Here is a 19,445-nt window from a genome sequence, read left to right on the forward strand (position 1 = left end):
CTTGTTATTAAACATACAAAGGCCAGCTTCAAAGAGTGATCTTTCTGGACAGGAAATAAGTCCCTCCTTCTTATTCTCTCAGCCAGGATTCAAAGTTAAGGACTTTAGAAGTCATGTAGGCCCATATTATCATTTATAGACAAGAAAACTGAAGCCTTAAGAATTGAGGCAACTTATTTAAAGTATCACAGTTGCTAAGTGGAAGTGGCAGTATTTGAACCCAGGACCTCAGGGTCCAAATTCAGCACTTCCATTTAATTCACTTTACGTAAAACTTTTAAGGTTTGCAAAGAGCAATGTTGGCAATAAACCCAAGAAAAAGTTACTACTGGAAATGATCCTCCCCTTATTTTACGGAGAAAGAGGAAGCCCAGGATCAGAGAGGTTGGGCACCTTGCCCAAGGTCACACTTCAAGGAAACCTCAGCCCTCTTAATCGCGCGCAATAGGGGGCAGGTCCTCCCCTCCCCCGGCGGAATAGTACTGCCTGCGCACTTCCGCAGAGAGGCGGACGGACCAGCCCATTCGCGGAATGGGGGTGGTGGTGGGGAAGATGGAACCAAGACTAGTCAGTCGGAAAAGAAAAGCTCCGATAAACACACCCCTTCAGAAATAAAGGCGACAGCCGAACCCTGGGCCAACCGCTACGGCCTTCGCTATTTCTTCCGTCCCGATAAAGTCCCTCGAACCCACGAAAGTCACCAGCCTCGGAGCAGAAGAAAAGATAATATAACAGCGGAGCTTTCTGTGGAAGCCCTGGAGCACCAGAGGAAGTCCCGCCTTTCTCCCGGAGAAGTTCCGCCTTCGTCATCACGCTACGCTTTAAACGCCAGTTTCACCAATGTAGGACGCCCTTTGATCAGTCAACCAACTAATCAAAATCAGCGGATCAACTTTTATTAGGTGCACATAGTAGGAGCTTAATGAATGTTTACTAACGGATTGATTACCCCATTATCTACTCTTTGATCAAGGCTCCAGGCATTTTCTTCGGCTTTCCCCCAACCCCAAAGTGCTCTCCCTCTCATTTCTGCCGCCAGGATTTAAGCGGTAGTTAAAATGCCATCCCTTACAGGAAGCCTTTCCTTAAGTCTCCATGCCAGTAATGTCCCGGGCACTATGCTGAACTGAGAGTACCAAAAGAGGCAAAAGACAAATTGTGCCCTCAAGGCGCTTACAAATCGAACGTAGAAGACAAGGAGCAAACAAATACAAACCAACCATGCACAGGATAAATAGGAACTAATTAATAGACAGAAAGCAATAGAATGAAGAAGTTGGGTAATGCTTCTTGTAACAGATGATATTTTAGTTAGGGCTTAAATGGAGAGCACTCTAGCCAAAGAAAATCCCAGAGTTTGGATCAGAATGCTAGTGGGGTAATCAGTTTATTAAGCTCCAACTATGTCAGGCACTGTGCTAAATACTGGGCATAAGTTATAAGAAGACTGAAAAGGTATGGGAGTTTGGGGAAAAGGCTAGGCTATGAAAGGCTTTGAATGCGAAACAAGATTTTAAAATTTGATTTAGGAGATGATAGCCACTGAAACTTACTAAATAGGGGGTGGCCTGGTCACACTTGTGTTTTAGAAAAATTACTTGGCTAAGTGAAGGTATCAAATACAAAATGCTCTTCTTGGCATTCAAAGCCCTTCCTAAACTAAACCCCCTCCTATCTTTCCAAGCTTCTTATGCCTCAATCCTTGCCACATGCTCTTTCATCTTGTGACACTGGCCTCCTGGCTATTTCATGAACAAGATACTTCATCTCTCTCTGCTCAGGGCACTTTCCCAGAGAGTCCTCAATGCCTGGAATGCTAGTCTTCTTCTGCTCTACCTACTGATCTTCCTAGCTTTATTAAGACCCAAATAAAATGCCTTCCCCAAACCTACATAATTCTAGTGCCTTCCCTCTCTTATTTCCTATTTATCCTGTGTATAGCTTACTCTGTATGCATGTTGACTCCCCTTCCCCTAAGATTGTAAGCTCCTTGAGAACAGAGACTATCTTTTACCTCTTTTTGTATCCAGAGTTTAGCACAGTACCTGACACATAGTAGGTGCTTAATACATGATTATTGATTGATTGGAGAATGAACTGGAATGGGGAGAGACTTGTGGCAAGGAGACAAACCAGCAGGTATTGTAATAGTCCAGGCCTGAGAAAATGAAAACCTGCACCAGGATTGGTGGCAGTATCAGAGGAGAGAAGGGAGTGTATTACAGAACTATTACCAAGGTGCAATGGACAGGTTTTGACCACAGACTGGATATTGGAGATGAGAGACAGTAAGAGTCAAGGATGACTCCTAGAGTGTGAGCTGGGGAAACTGGAAAAAGGTGGTGTCCTTGATAGAAATAGAGAAGCATGAAAGGAAGGAAATTTTGGGGGGAAATATAATGAGTTTAGTTTTGGACATGTTGAGTTTAAGATCCCTACTGAACACTCAGTTCAAGATTCTAGTAGGCAATATATTAGATCAGCAGAGAGGCTAGGGATGTGTAAGTAAATTTGAGAATCATCAGTATAGAAATGATCATTGAAACCATGAGCTAATTGAAACTAATGAGATAACCAAGTGAAATAGTATAGAGAGAGGAAAAGAGGACCCAGGATAGAACCCTATGGGACACCTACAATTAATTAGTGGAGGTGGAAAAGAGAGGAAGGACCTGAAAATGCATGAAAGAGAAGCAATGGCTCTTCCCCAAAATATCCTGAAGGATGTGGGAAGGAAAGAGATCAAGGATTCATGTAATTAGCTTTAATGAGAAACAATAATATTACTTCTTCTTTTATCCAAAAGAAATTAGTGAAAAGACAAGTGAAAGAATCAGTGTATATAATGAGAGTTCGGAAAGGAGGGAACTCAATATCAGATGTTCTCAATCTTTTCAGAGAAGTTGAAGCCCTAAGTCATCTGCCCTGGGTTAGGCAGGGCAAAAGAAAGATAATTAGATTCGAGAAAGGAAAAAGGTTGGAATAGATGCTTTTGGAAATGAGGGCCCATGGTGGATAGAATGCCAGGCCTAGAATAAGGAAGATCTGATACAAATGTGGCCTCAGATACTTATTTGCTGTGACCAGCTGTAGGCAAATCACTTAATCGATGTCTACCTCAGTTTCCTCAATCTATAAACTAAGGATATGTAAACTAGAGAACTACTTACCTCCTAGAGCTGCTTCAAATGTAAACATATGTAAACTACTTTGCAAAACTTAAAGCACTATATAAATGTTAACTATCATTAATTCTTCTTATAAACCATAAGAATGGTGATGATGGCTGAACTAGGATGGTGAACTTATGAGTGGAGAGAGGAAGGTTCGCAAGCAAAAGGCGTGGAGGTAAAATTGGACCATCTCTACCTGCTATTTAAAGACCAGAAACTTGGACCTAAAGATTGATGCAGTTTTCTCATATTTGTACATCTTGAGCAACCCATATCAGGGTAGTCTGGATTCATAATATATAGAATCATATTTTAGCAGATAGTAGCTTAAGTGCCTGCCTACCTGCTTCTCTACCCTCTTATGGATTATGAATGAAAGACAACCTCAGACATAGTGTTTATCCCCTTATAGGTATAAGCATACATATATGTTTATTCCCACAATATGTATGTATGAACTGGAAGAGCCCTCAAGAGATCATCTAGTCCAGGCCCTTGCCTTTAGACAGATACCCAATTATGTGAACACATATTTCAATATTTCAAGCCTATGTGATTTCATTCATGTTGTAATCTCTATCATTTTTAGTTTCAAAAGTTGCTGTAGCTAAAAAAAAATTCACCACCCAGTGGTCTGTTAATCACTGTTTCCAAATCTGACTAGGCTAGCCTTCAGACCATAATCAGTCAACATGGCCAGACTCAAAGCCTTTCCAGCTTGGTAGGCCCTACCACAGCCTGTATGCTTCAGGGTCCTAAAGAATGCAGGATCATTTCCACAGCATGAGACTTTAAAGGAGAACCTCAGTACATATGAGTATGTGTGTATATATATATATATATATATATATATATATATATATATCTCAGCTGCAGACATTTGTGTTCCCTAAATAGGTTGTATGCACCTATTGATCAGGGACCTACTTCTTACATAATCCATGCATAGCTCCTAGTCCAGGACTCTGTTAAGCTGAGAGTGCTTTAAAAAAACCCAAAAAACTAGATTAGGTTAACATTTATAGTAGTCAAAGTCCTTAGCAGACAGAAGACGAGGCAGATTCAGAGCCCTGTAGAAGGTCCCAGTAGCTTATGGACATTTGGAGTCCAGGATGACCACACATTGTTAATCCCTGGAGTGGATCATTAGGGAAGGATGTGGGTAGGCACTTAAGTTACAGTCTGCTAAAATAAGATTCTCTGGTTCCTGAATCAGCACTACCCTGGGAAAACTGGGGCCAACCTATAAAAGCTTACAGGTCTCCTATTGGACACTGTTACAATTTAGATTAAGTCAGTCTTTCTTATGTTCTGTATGACTGATTGCATATAGTGAATAAAGGAACTTCTAATTTGAGAGCTTTCTCTCTTGAATCAGCTCAGTAGCACACACGTCCATCTCTCTTCTCTCTCATTTTTTTCACTCTGGTATGGGCCCTCATTTCTTCTTGCCTAGTGGGGTGCTCAGGGAGGGGTAGTATCTCTGGTATGGAGGGCTTGTCATGCCCTCCTAGGGCAGCTCTCCAGCCTCTGACCCCCACCTGACACCCAGCTCTCACTTGTGGCTCCCAGTAGCTGCTAGCATGTGGCAGCGGCCACACCCCGGGCAACGGCTTTGACAGGCTGGCTAAACCTTGTGAGGGTAGCCATCGGGTCATCGTGGACCCCTGGTGAACCAGGGCTTTGCTCACCCAGCATGTGAAGACTGCTTTGGCCGAACAGATGGAAGAAACCAACAAGAAGGTTCAACGGCTGAGAGGGCGACGCAGCAAAGGGCGTGTTGGAGCACAAAAGACAACACGGCCATCCAATGCAGCTGAGGAAGTCTCCAGGTGTAACGACTTTTCGTGCCACTGGACCCAGGCTTCCAACGCTGAGAGACTGTCTCTGTGCATCGACTTTCCTACTTAAATCTCCTTCACCCACAAGTGCCTTTGTGCACACTTATCTATACACCATAGATGAAAACACCCAAAGACAATCATCATCCTCGGTCACTGAGAGACTACTACTAGTCGAGTCTAGTTGTAATAGGGAGCAGCTGAGTAGCTCAGTGGCTTGAGAGTCAGACCTAGAGATGGGAGGTCCTAGGTTCAAATCTGGCCTCAGACACTTCCCAGCTGCCTGGGCAAGTCACTTAACACCCATTGCCTAGCCCTTACCACTCTTCTGCCTTGGAGCCAATACACAGTATTGACTCCAAGACGGAAGGTAAGGGTTTAAAAAAAAAACAAATAAAAACAAAGTCTTTGTAGTGATATCTGATTATTTCAAATGTTAGTAATAGAAAGTCGGCAAGAAATTAAAAAACAGGTCTCACTGAAACACAGTTTGATACTGTACTTGAACTTATAAGATAGAACCCTAAAGGTAGAATAAAGCCTACACATAAAAAAAACAAAAAAAACCCACACACACCAGACCAATGATTGTTGTTCTTAGGTTCTATACAATTGATTGCATATAATGAGTAAGAGATAGAGATACAATTTCTCATTTCTTCTAGACCAAGTTTGGTCATTATAATTTACGTAGCATTCAGTTTCTTTCTGTTGTTCTATTTGCATTGCTTTGTCATTGTGTATATACTTGTATGTTCTGCTTATTTTTTTACATTGGTTCCTATAAATTTTCCTGAATTCAGCATAATTTCTTACTGCACAATTACATTCAATCAATATTATGCATCTACTTCATGCTAAGCACTCTGACACAAAGAAAAGTATAATATAGGACTAGCCTTCAAGATACTATCTAATTGGGGGAAGAAAACACCTAAAAATAGATTGAAAAAGGGGGAGGGAGAATTATCTGGGATGTAAGGCATGATAAAATCCTGCAGTCAAAATGGGAAATGATCTGAGGTATGTTTCCAAGTTGTTTTCATCTAGTGGAATGACATCCACAAAAGTAGCCATATGGAAAATGATGAGAATTTCTTAGATGTCATTCTTAAATAGTTGAGGATAAGGGAGGGGCTCTCTAATCAGTGAGAGGGACCCCCCAGGGTAGGTACTGCTTGAGTTTCTCAGTATTCATGTGCTACCATTTGTTTAGTTAAGTTCCCAATCAATGGGTATTTACTCCCTGGTTTCTAGTTTTTAGCTACTACAAGTTGTGCTGCTATGAATATTTTGGCGTATATAAGACTTTTCTTTGTTTTTCAAGACTCAAGGTATATATGCCATGAAGTAGGACCTCTAGGTCAAAGGACATTTGGATAAATGGACTTTTTAGTCACTTTCTCAAAACTATTTCAAATTGTTCTCTAGAATGGCTGGACTAATTTATAGCTCTCCCAAGAGTGTAAATAGCGTACCCGACTTTCTACAACTCTTCCGATGTAATCTCCATTTTTGTCACCTTTGCAGATTTGTTGGGTTGAGGAGAAACTTCTGAGTTGTTTTGATTTGCCTCTTATTTCTAGTGAGTTGGAGAATTTTTTTTCACATGGTTAATAGTTTGCAATTCTTTTGAGAACTGTTGCTAAATACTCTTTGATCATATCCACAAGGAATGGCCCTTGGTATGTGTTTGTATGTGTATTCATTATAACAATACAGCGTTTGGTTTTAAATATTTATGTACACTAACATATCTGTGTATGTATTTATGTACATATATATTCATCTTACTTGCTTCTCTTAGCCCAGTTGAAGATTTTATGCAAAAACTTTCAATATCATACAATTTAAATTCTCCACTTTGTTTTGTGAATGCCTCTTCCTCTTGCTAATCTCTCTCCCCTTTGCCATAGGCATGGAAAGCACCTGGTCTGGTGCTCTTCTAATCTGTTTTATGATGGGTGCTGACATTGTTTCATGAAATGTGTGCCCTCCAGTTTTATAGTAAAAGACAAAACAAGTCTTAGATACAACTATGGAGGGTTCTCTATTAACAATATTGTCATAAACTCCCAGAATAGGCCACCTTTGCTTTTGCTTCACCTTTCTCTTTCTACTCCTTAGTTTCTTGCAATTTTCCTTTTGACCCCACTTAACTCAACTAAAACTGCCTTCTCCAAGATCACCAGTGATGGATATCTAAATTGCTAAAACTAATGACCTTTCCTCACTCCTTTTCAATCTTTTTGTAGTACTTGACATTGTTGCCTATCCCCTCCTCCATTTTCTTTCCCAAGTTTTTGTCACTGTTCTCTTGGTTCTTTTCCTATATAATCTGACTAACTTCACAAATTTCCTTCACTGGATCACCTTCCATGCCCTACACATGGATTGGATATGACATATCCAAAAACATAACTTTTCTTCCCCCCTCAAACTTACCCCTCTTCCAAATTTCCCTATTTCTGGTGAGGGTACCACTCTCTCTATTCACTAAGGCTTGAAACTTTAGCCATTCTCACCTCTTCCTGGTCCCCCCAAGGCCCTGGTAATCAATCATTTGTCAAAATGCTGATGATTCTACCTCTAAGTTTATGTTCCTGCCAAATTGATCTATTTAATGTTCCCTGAACTTGGCACTCCATTTCTCATTTCTATGCTTTTACAAAGACCCCAGATCTTGAATGTACTACTTCACTTCTGCCTCCCAGAATCCCCAGTTTCATTTAAGGATCAGTTCATGTACTGCCTTCTATGAAAGCTGCTCTCTCCCACCTCAAATCACCATGTATATATACATATCTGTTACCATGTAATATTGCCCCAGAAAGTAAACTTTTTGAGAGCAGGGACATTTTTCATTTCGCTTTGCATTCCCACTGCCTTGCTTAACAAATGTCTGTTGGATTGGATAAACATATATTATGTTAAAAAAACAAGTGCTTAACTTAGAAATTCAAATTTATTTATAAAATTTCTCCAAAAACAAAGAAATTCTATTTATTTAAAATACTACAACTGATAATTTCCCCCAAAATCATTTATACATAATTTCTACATGTTGCATAAAACTGTATTTGGTATAAAACTCCTTAGGAGAAATAGAAGGGTATTTGGGGTTGAGTCAAATGACTTTACAAGATGGTGCAAAAAGTAATGCAAAAACTTTTTTTTGAAAAAATATTTATCCAAAGGAAATCTACTCTTACTCTGGAGGAAGGATAAGAACATCTTGGTATACTACTTGTAAGCTGGATTTTTAGACAGCTCTTACTTCAAAATAAATTCAGCCTTTGTATTGTAATAGGATCCAGTGCTTGATTGTTTAAGATAAAGTACTGCAATAAGTTCCATTGTAATGAAAATTCATTTTGGTTTTCTTAATAAATCATTGCTGTTTAAAGGGTAGTTTCTTTTCTACCAATAGAAAAAAATATAAATAGTGATACCCAATCCAGAAAAATATTACATGAAAAAATCTTGAAGCTAGAGATGCAAAGAACTGGACAAATAAGGTTATATGTTTCTTTAACTGGAATACTTACTGACAGGGGAGGGCTAGATTGACAAAGATGTTACATATGTGAATTTTTTAAAATGACAGTGAAAATCGAAACAATATGCAATCGTAATATTTACTATTAAAAACTTTCTTTGACTAGAAATAAAGTTCTTCCAGATCTGCCAAATCAATTAAAAACAACTGAAAAGATCCAAATTACAGGGCATAAATTAATACATTATAACTATAAATATATTTGAAATTTAACTGGAGTAAAGGAAAATCTTTTGCATAACAGCTTTCTCACTGGGAAATATGCTGGAAAGAAAGTCATCCCTGAGAAGTGAAAATTTAAAAGAAAACAAAAGGAACAATTCTATACCCTTTAAACAATCATTGAGATATAGTATGGGTTATTATTAACAGCCAGTAAACAAACTTGAACCAGTCCTGTATAATTAAAAATCCTGCTCCAAAATCTGGTCGTTTATAATGAAACAGCAAGTGGAACAATAAAATATCAGATAAATAGGAACTGTTGTTTTATTGTCAACTTTGTAGTTTACTTTAAGTGCAAGCTTGGTCAGCTCTGCTATGCATCCCCATAATGACTGAAGTGATGGCTTCTGCTGGTTTTTCCACTTCTGATTCTCCAATTTCTTTCTATCACTGAAGTTCACCCAAATAGTAAAAGTAACACAATTGCAATTGAGTTTACTATTATCAATGGCACTGAAAAATAAACAAAAACAAACAATCATCAATAAACAAAGGATTTTGGAAAATAAGAAAGAACACTTTGAATTGTGAAAGAGAAATGTCTGATTACACATTTAAATTAAAGCTGATTGTCACTACCTGAATTAAAATTAAAATGAGCAGTTCAACACAAATTCTTAATGAATTTATTTGTCCAATGGAAATAATAACTAAAATGAAGGCTCTGGTTTGTAAAATTCAGAAATCTGGGGGTTTTAAGCCAATTTTTGTCAGTTTTCAATAGAAGTAGACATCTGTACAAATTTCTATATCTCTAGATTGGTTCTAAAAACTTTTTAGAAAAGCAAGTCTATTAAGTTCTAAGTTTTTTCCTAAGCCTCTAGAAGAGACAGAATCAGGTGATACTACTTAACATCATCTGAAGATTAACTTCCTTGTATTAAATGTCTAAAAAGACGGAGAAAACTGGCTAGATAAATAATAATTTATAAACAGTACTTTAGTCCCAAGTAATATTTCTACTTTAAAGATGAAGAAATTGTTTCTAAGAGACAAAGTGATTTGCTGAAGCCAAGTGACAGAGCCAAGGGCTTACATCAAATATGGTTATTTCACAGATCATAAAGGTTCATAGGTAATAACAAAAGACTCCACTATAATGAGGAAGCAAGGATTCATATTCAGAAAGAAGCCTATGCTCCTCAAACCAAAACATAGAATTAATACTTTATAGGGCAGGATATGATAAAATTGCTAAACTCTTTCTCCTCCTTACCTCTCATAACTGTTCGTACAGATCGAATAAGGTTCATTAGCTGTGATTTAATTCCTGGCTCCTCTCCAAATCCTCCAATTCCCTGGTCTGTTCCCCAGCCAACTGCATAATACAAAGATGATTAGCTGTGTTAAAATTGATTATGCACTCACCTTACTACATTAGCATCATATCCATCCATCTTGAAAAGGATTAATTCAAGCTACTGTTAAAGACCTCAAACTATTGGGAAGTCAGATTACCTCTTAGATAATACAATCATAGTCAAATATCTTAGGTTGAATATATTTTACTTTTTATTAAAAGCAGAAGCAGACATAAAAATAATTCATTTATAATGCAACTTTATTTTACAAAGCAAATTTCAAATTGAAATATCCAGTGGTACTCGGAGGAGCAATAATATGACAGTCACCATCCCATTTTTAAAAGGAAATAAAGAATTTTTGTTTCTCAGATCAAAATTAGTCAGATCAAAATAGGGGGTTCAATATCACTCAGCTAATCACTCAGAACACTTACAAACAGTTTTCATATATAATAGGAGCTAGAGGTAAGTTTTGTTGTCTGCTTTACTTGATAAAATTATTGTATTTATCTGAATTTAATGTGATTATAACTTTAAAGTTTAAGTAGCATTTTCCCAGTATTGGCATGAATATCTAAAGAAAATGATGCTCTTTGCTCCGTGATTTACAATCTGTGAATTTATACTCCAATAAAATCTATGGTCACCAGTTTTCCCTTATTCTTTCTAAATAACCTTTCCCAACTTCTCTATTTTCTCTTATAGATCTTCATGGACAGCTAGGTGACAGAGTAGATGACACACCCGGTAGTACCAGGAGCACTTATAAGCGGTGAGACCCTGGGCAAGACACTAAACCCTGCTTGCCTCAGTTTCCTCATCTATAAAATAAGTTGGAGCAGGAAATGGCAAATCATTCCAATATCTTTGCCAAGAAAACTCCAAATGGAGTCATGAAGAATCAGAACTGACTGAAACAGATGAATGACACATTATAGATCTTCACTTTACTCACATTTCATTTTTTAAAAATCTAGCAAGTCCCTGCTTTCAAAGAGCTCACAGTCAAAAAGAAGCAAACAGGCAAAAACTATGTACAAATGATATATACAGGATAAGTTGGAGCTATTGTTAGATGTAAGGCACTAAGATTACAGAGACCTGTGAAAGTTTTTTTTTGTGTGTGTGTAAAAAATGAGGGATTTTGGCTTAGGTATTTTTCTAGATAAGTAGATTTTTCTGTCCCCTTCCTTCCTTTCCCTTTTTCATATATGTCCATTTTTATTAAAATTACATTGTTAAAAGCTAATGAGAGACTTCTGACTTGAAAGTAAATTTTATAATGGGGACCACAATATTTTATTAATATTACATTTAATAATTTTACATTTCATTTATTACAAGTATCATATATGTGCATAAATGACAGAACAGAGTCTAATGTTACTGGACTGCAGAATATGTGAAGGCAAGTAAGGAGATTCTCAAGCTTAAGACAAGAGGAAGGTCGTAAGTCAAGAGTAGGTATGGTCAAAGTGGCAGGATGAACTCAAATTAGACTATCACATCAAGGTAGCTGAGAGGAAAGGAACTATAGAAAGGAGAAATGATCCACAGTGCCAAATCCCAGAGTGTATCACAAAAGAGAACAAAAAAGAAGCTATTAGACTGGATTAATTATAATTTATTATTAAAGACCTTGGAAAATTTTTTAGCAGAATTGTAGAAGAGAAGTCAGATTACAAAGGGTTGAGTAATCATGAAGAAAAGAATGAAAGAGAGGAGAGATAGGCTAATAGATGAGAGTGGCAGGGTCAAGAGAAGGGTTTTTTTTTTTTTTTAAGAGGAAATGAGAATATTTATAGGTGGAAGGAAAAGAGGCTATAGAAAGACTGAAGATGTCTGATGGAAAGAGGGTAGGTAATGGAAGAAGCAAAATCATGGATGGAGAGAATTCAGAGAATATATAGGCAGATTAATTTTGGTAAGGAAGAGGGTCACTTTTCCCCCCAAGAGACTGGAGGGGAAAGAGAACACTCAAGAACTCGGTGATGTTAAAAAGAATGGAAGGAAAGTAAAGAGTTCCAGGGGAATGGCTTCATTCTTTAGTAAAGCAGGAGGCAAGGAGAAAGTGAGAGGGAGAAAGTAAGAGTTGTTGGCTTTACAAAAGAAAAGAACTTTAGGGGCAACCACAGTTGGGTGTAATATAGGGAGTCATTTAAAAAACAAAACAAAACAGACCTTTGATTTCATCAGTGTAGGGAATCTGAGGAGAAAATGCTTCCTCTACTAAGGCAACTATTTTTCAATTTATAGACTTAGGAAGTTGTTTGGGTTCAGTAATGGATATAGAAAGATTCCTGGGCAGCAGTTAAAGGCTTGGTTGATATTTGATATTCAAATCTGCAGTAATCATAGTCAGAATGACTTTATGTGCTTTTCCATTAGAAAATTCACAGCAGCTCAAGAGTGTAAGATCTCAACTGCCTACTAGGCATGCCACATAATCTCAAACTCAATATGTGCTCTTCCCCTCCAAACTAGTTTGACTTCCAAAAGAGACAGTTTTTCTGTTGGTCAATAATGCTAATCTCAATTTTCCAGTCTGAAAAACTTTGCTTCATTTTATATTCTTCCCACTCTTAACTGCCTGTACAGTCAATGCCACCACTATCTACCATGTCTTCAAAGTCTCTCTTGGATTTGTGATTTCTTTTTCTGATTTCTAACCTTCCTCCATCATGTTTGGCTGCTGCAAAAATTATCTCAGTGCTTAAAGTTTTGGCCGTTTAAAGTTTATTTCATTCATTCATTCATTGTTGAATGATTCTCCTGAGTGGAGAGTGGATAAGAGTGGTCTACCCTGGGCAGTACTGTGCATTCTTTGTATACTTGGTCTGGAATGCTATTTGCTCCCTCCAAACATAATTACTATTCAAGTCCTACCCATCTTTCAAGGTCCATTTCAGATTCCATCTTCATGAAGCCTTTCTCCATATTTAAACCTCAATGTTTATGAATCAACTCCTAAAGCACTTTTAATTTATATAATACCATGAAGGGAGAGTGATAGGGACTGGACCTGTGATTTCACTGGAAGGATGTACTCCCAAGTAAGGAAACTACTATCAGTGCTGGTAGGCACCTTCTCTGAAACTTATGACCTTAGAGAATTGCCTAGAGCACTAAGATGAAGTGATTGGCCCCAGTTAACAGGGCTTCTATATTGCAATAGCCTTCTAACTGGTCTCCTCACCTCAAGTCTTCCCCCACTCTGATCTACTCTCCACTATAAGGATGATATTAGAAAATAAGTATTGTTTTATTAGTTTAGAGATAAGAAGTAAAGAAGGTGGCTTGAGAAAGAATTGGAGTTTGAAGCAGATATGAGACAGAGTGTTAATTTCAAACGTTGAAAGTTTAACATTTTTTTCTGAGATAGTTTTTCTCTCTGGGAGTGTCAGTTGGTCTCTGGCAGTTGGCAGAGTCACACACACAGAGGCTCTTGCTTGAGGGCTTTGAGGAAGTAATATCTTTGCCTCCCCCCATAGACCGGAAAGAGTTGGAAGTGATTTCTTTTTCCAACTTGGGAAACACTATTGACTATCTATTACTGTCTTATAGACTGTTTTAACTCTGAGAAGACTGAGTCTGCTAAGGCTCAGAGTACTAACTTGATTCTTGTTGAGAATCAACCAGTTAACCTTTGCTATTTTTATAACTTGGAGGCGAATTAAAAATTATTGGGGGGGGGGGGGCAACTGGATGGTTCAGTGGATTGAGAACCAGGCCTAGAGATGAGAGGTCCTAGGTTCAAATCTGGCCTCTGACACTTCCTAGCTGTGTGACCCTGGGCAAGTCACTTGACCCCCATTGCCTAGCCATTACCACTCTTCTGCCTTGGGACTAATACATAGCATTGATTCCAAAATGGAAGGTAAGGATTAAAAAAAAAAGGATAATAGTGTAGTTTACTGTAGAATAGGGAAAATTTGGGTTAGTCAGATCAGGAAGGATCAATATAGCCTGTGGAACAGGAGAAATGATTCCTTGCAGAACCAGGGAGTTTTATATGGGTGGAGTTAGAAATCCTTTTTTATCCTCATATTTCAATAAACATTTTATTTTTCATAACGAGAGTCTCTTTAGTGTCCTTGCCCCTGGCCCTGAAGAGAAGTTCATTTATGAGCTTCACTTCACTGATAGAAACGGAAGATACTTTGTTAGCATAGCAAGCAGAGTATCCAAATCAGTTTATAACCAATAATCAATCCATTGCTTTAGTAGTTTTTGCAGTCACCTTTTATTTTTACACCACTCAGGTGCTAAATCATGTCACTCCCTACTCAACAAACTCCAAAGCTTTAAAAAGAAATTGCTATGTTGGCATTTAAAGCTCTTCCTAACCAAACCCATTTCACTTCCCACTCAGATCCACCTATCCTGGGACTACTGATATTCTTTTCACAGGACATTCTACCACCACCCTCCTCTCCCACACCATAGCCCAGGCTATCTCCATCTCTCAATTCATCTGGCTTCATTCAAGAGTCCGATCAAATCTTACTCCTGACTGTACTATCTGTTCTTTACATGTTTTGTATATACCTTGATATTTATATGTTGTTTCTTCCACCAGAAGTGTGAAGAGTGGATTATATTTTTTCCTTTCTCTGAATCTCCAGCATTTAGCATAGTGCCCAGAACAAAGTATTTAATAATTTCTTATCAACTCTCAGTATATGTTAGAAGCAGGGCTTGAACTCAGCCTGGAGGTCACTCTATTCAACTAGCCATGTAGTCTCTGAAATATTCAGTATTTCAGTACATATTAACAGCTATTGTTATTTGTGTATCTTTTTCTTCTGAGTAAGGAGTAAGTATTTTAAGACCCTACATGTTTCATAAAATACCTACAATGCCTAACAGTATTGAAAACACAACAGACATCTAAAAAATTGTCACTGGATAATTTTAGAATTTGTCCAAGCAAATAAAATATTATTATTTAATGTAAATTACACAGCAGTCTGGTGCTAGGCATTATATAATAAGGTTAGTAACCTACTAACTGTGTGGAGACATTTTAGTTTTTTTATTTTTCCCTTTATTAGATCATTGGTTTATTGAGGGTATGATTTGTTTCTAAGTAATTTTCTGAAAACCACACAGTGCCAAGTAATGGGCAAAGCACACAGGTAACACTGAAAAATAATAAGTGTATCAACCAATAAGCATTCTTACTGAGCCTGGCTTACTTAGAAAGTGTAATTCCTCAAATTTATTTGTCCCTTATCAGAGACACAATACTTCTTTTCCAAAGTCAAAGGTCTACTAAGAAAGATACGAAGAAAGATGATAAGAAAGTAGATTGGAAAATGGATTAAAAAGAGTATGAGGTAGGAATAGCAGAGAGGGATAAAGGAAGGAAAAACAGCATAGTATTTACTGGATACTTATTGGAGGATACAAAGTATCATACCTGGGCATTACAGGACTTATGGAATTGTCTGATCTGAATATTAACTCTGAATAGGTTCATAAAGTGAGGACAGGATGTGAAAAAGGGCAAGGAATTCCATAGGAATGAAATAATTACAAAGAATATAGAAGCTTTGGGGATAAGAATTCACTATTTGGTAAAAATTGTTGGGAAAACTGGAAAGCAGTCTGGCAGAAACTAGGTAGAGACCAATGCTATACACCATTTACCAAGCAAGATCCAGTCAAAATGGATACATAACCTACACATAAAGGGAAATATAAGCAAATTAGAACATGGAACTATAAGATTTATGAATAAAGAGACAGCATTTTGAGACATAAAATGGATAACATTAACTACTTTAAATTTAAAAGTGTTTGTGTACAAATAAAATGAATGTAGCCAAGATTTGCAGGAAAATAAACAAACAAAAAAAACTGGGAAAAAAATCTTTATAGACAGTTTTTCAGAAAAAGGTCCCATCTCAAATATATAGAGAACTTTGTCAAATGTATAAGAATATATGGTCAAAAGATGTGAATAAGTTGTTATTGGATGAAGAAATCAAAGCTATATGGTTATATAAAAATACTCTAAATGATTATTGATTAGAGAAATACAAACTAAAACAACTCTGCAATATCACCTTAAACCTAAAGAGATTGGCTAAAATGATAAAAGGTCAAAATGACAAATGTTGGAGGGAATGTGGAAAAATGGGGACACTAATACACTGTTGGTAGAACTGTGAACTGATCCAACTGTTTTGGAGAGCAGTCTGGAATTTTGCTCTAAGAGTTATAAAGCTGTGTATATCACCCTTGACCCAGAAATACCCTATTAGTTCTGGTTCAAAAGTCAACAGGGAAAAAGGAAATAAAATATTTAGAGCAGCTTTCTTTGTGGTGGAAAAGAACTGGAAATCTAGGGTATGCTCATCAACTGGGAATTGGCTAAAATTGTAGTATGAGATTATGATGAAATACTACTGTTTTGTAAGAAACAATGAGCAGGCTGACTTTAGAAAAACATGGAAAAACTTAAATGAAACAATGAAGAAACAAATAAAGCCAAGAGAACACTGTATACAGTAACAACATATTTCAAACAATAGCTGTGAATGATTAAGTTATTCTGAATAATATGAATACAAAGCACTTATGAAGATTCTATCCACTTCCAAAGAAATCTACATGGTATAGTTTTACAAACATACACATATATATCCAAGATACTATACTATATTCAAATAGTAGGCTCCTCCAGTGCATGGTGAGGAAGGAGGGAGACAGAAACTCAGAATGTAACAAAACAATAAAATTTTTAAAGAGACAGAAAATATTAATAATATAAAGTTTAAAAGAACATAGGAAATATATAGCCTGATTAGTAGGTAGGGTTCCCTTTAACAAGTCTCACAGGGTCCCCATTCTAGGGGGGGAAAGCATCTCTAGAAAAAGCATTTAAAAATATTCCAAATCTAACTTGAGGTAGAGATAGGCATTTATCCCAGTACCCTTGGTTTATTCGCCTTTTCAGTATTTCTTTTATCCCTAGAGCTTAGCACGGTGCCTGGCACATTAGGCACTTAATGAATTTTTACCTGAAACCCCTTGTACATTCCCCATTGCTGACTTCAACCAACCAATCAACAAGCATTGATTACATGCATTTCTATTCTATGTATATGTAGCATTTATGTGTGTATATGCATGTGTGTATATATAGTGATCAGAAAGTCCTAGGTTCAAATCTCTCTTCTAATACTAGCTGATACACCTGAAAATCACCTAACCTTGGTGCTTCAATTTCCTCATCTGTGATTGGAGATAACTGGACTAGACAACCTCTAAGGTCTCTTCCGGCTAAAAAATATCTATAATCTGTCTGTGATTCCAAATTCAATGTTCTTTTCGCTATATTACTCTGCAAATGACAAACAGTAAGGGAAAGAATAGAAGGGCAAAGAATTTTAAAAACACAATCTCCCTTCTATGAGAAGGGAACAAATAAATAAAAAAATAAATTTCAAGTAGATATAATATATACACCTGTATTATGTGCTGTCTGTCTGTATCTATCTGCATTGGGTTTGTCATTGAACCCACCCACAACACTAGCATAGTCTCATATACATACACATATGTATGTATGTATGTATATAAACATGTGGGTGTATCCACATATGTGAACACATACACACCAGCATATTTTATTTATAGATAAGTACTTATATGTCTATATTTTGAATGTAAAACATTTATTTTTGTTATAAAATATATGTTCTACTTATGTATGTTGTTTTATATGAACATATTTTATATATTTAAAAAGATGTATACAATATTCTTATATATGTATGTAAACATATATATAGAAAGAGACATCCATATATGAATATATTTGCACATATGAAGACACACTGACATCAGAGAATATAAACATATAACTTTATGGACCGGCGTATACACACATGTAGATACATACACCAGTAGATCTTATACATGATATGTAAAGGTACATACATGTACACATATACACCAATATATAACATACTGGTCTGTATACACACATGTACACACATAGCAGTATATGACACATAATACATCCATATATATAAACATATATATGTACATATGCATATGCACCAGTAGATACATAGATGCATGTCCCCTCTCCCCCCATATATACAGTAGACTGATAGACAAGACAGACAGAAGGAGGCATGCCTTCAATAGATAGACGGACGGATGGATAAACAAAAAGACAGATGAATGTTCCCACTATACACCAGCCTAGGCGCTAGGGATTCGTACCCCGACAGCCCCAGAGCCTCGGCTCCAGCAGCTCCCTCCCCGGGCGCTTCCCAAAGGTTCCCTCATTCATTCCAGGCTTTCCCTCCCCAAGGCCCATCCATCCTGCCCTTCCTAGGGAGGCCTCCGGGCTGGCCCCCCTACCCCCTTACTGTTTTTGAGGAAGCGCTCCTCGTGCAGCACGGCGATAGCGTTGACGCAGAGCAAAGCCGCCTGCAGCAGCGAGTACAAAGTGAAGGCCATGGCCACTAGACACGACGCCGCAGTCGCTTCTCCTTCGGCCTGTTTAACTCCACCAAAGAGACGTGGCGCCGCCGCCGCGGCGGCTGCGTCAGGGACGGGAGCCTGCAGGGCCCAAAAGAATCGCTCCGCGAAGCGCCGTCCCCCAGCTCTCCCTGGTCAGGTACATGGAACTTCCTTAGTCCGGGCAGGAGGGGTGTAGCTGAGAGAAGCTGGGCTACGTGACCAAGGATTGGGGATACCCATCGGCTGGAAATATAATTGCTCAAGTACTCCTGTTTAAAGTATCTATCAGTAGCTTAAGGAAAATTTGTTGCATTTTTTCTTATAGTTTTTAATAATGCCTCCCCCTTCCCCAATTCTTTCAATTATTGTCCATCATGTGTTGAGAAGAGGGCAAAAGAACATTGAATTTGCAGGCAGAAGATCATAGTTGTTTTTTTTTAATCTAGAAGAAACCTCAGAAGCCCAACCCTCTCACTTCACAGATGAGGAAAGTGAAGCTCCCCAAGGTTAGGGGACTTGCAAGTTGTGGGTGGCTCAGTATTAGAAGGGTGATCTGAACTCAGGACTTCCAGCTCACTGTATCCTTTAGGCCCTACTGCCTGTCCTCATCTAGGAAACCCAAGGATCAAGCTCCAACACTTGTTCTGAGGCTTTAGGTAAAACACAAAGAGTTAGACATGACTGAACAACAAGAGTAGAGCCTTGGAAAGTAGTGAGTTCCCCTAAATGGATGGGTTTTTTTGATCAAAAGGTGATATTGCAGAATAAGTTTTGGTAAGTTTAGCCTGGATTAAATGTCTCTGAGATCCCTTTCCACTGAGATTGTGCAATTAGAATAGTATTTCCCATTAGTAATGTA

At 37.7% G+C, this 19,445-nt stretch overlaps 1 protein-coding gene across 1 annotated transcript in view; it reads right to left on the minus strand.

Annotated features, from left to right (window-relative positions):
* The window catches only part of LOC100014421 (haloacid dehalogenase-like hydrolase domain-containing protein 2), a 72,702-nt gene extending 54,011 nt beyond the window's left edge, over window positions 1-18,691 (minus strand). Inside the window, exons 1-5 of the mRNA XM_016431383.2 lie at window positions 18,493-18,691; window positions 10,015-10,116; window positions 9,200-9,251; window positions 3,835-3,928; window positions 602-819 (exon numbers count right to left, since the gene is read on the minus strand). Coding sequence (XP_016286869.2) covers window positions 602-819; window positions 3,835-3,928; window positions 9,200-9,251; window positions 10,015-10,116; window positions 18,493-18,583 — 557 coding nt within the window. The 5' untranslated portion in view covers window positions 18,584-18,691. The remainder of the gene's footprint in view (window positions 1-601; window positions 820-3,834; window positions 3,929-9,199; window positions 9,252-10,014; window positions 10,117-18,492) is intronic.
* Between the last annotated feature and the right edge of the window lie 754 nt (window positions 18,692-19,445).

Source organism: Monodelphis domestica, chromosome 3, assembly GCF_027887165.1.
Source record: "Monodelphis domestica isolate mMonDom1 chromosome 3, mMonDom1.pri, whole genome shotgun sequence".
NCBI lineage: Eukaryota > Metazoa > Chordata > Mammalia > Didelphimorphia > Didelphidae > Monodelphis > Monodelphis domestica.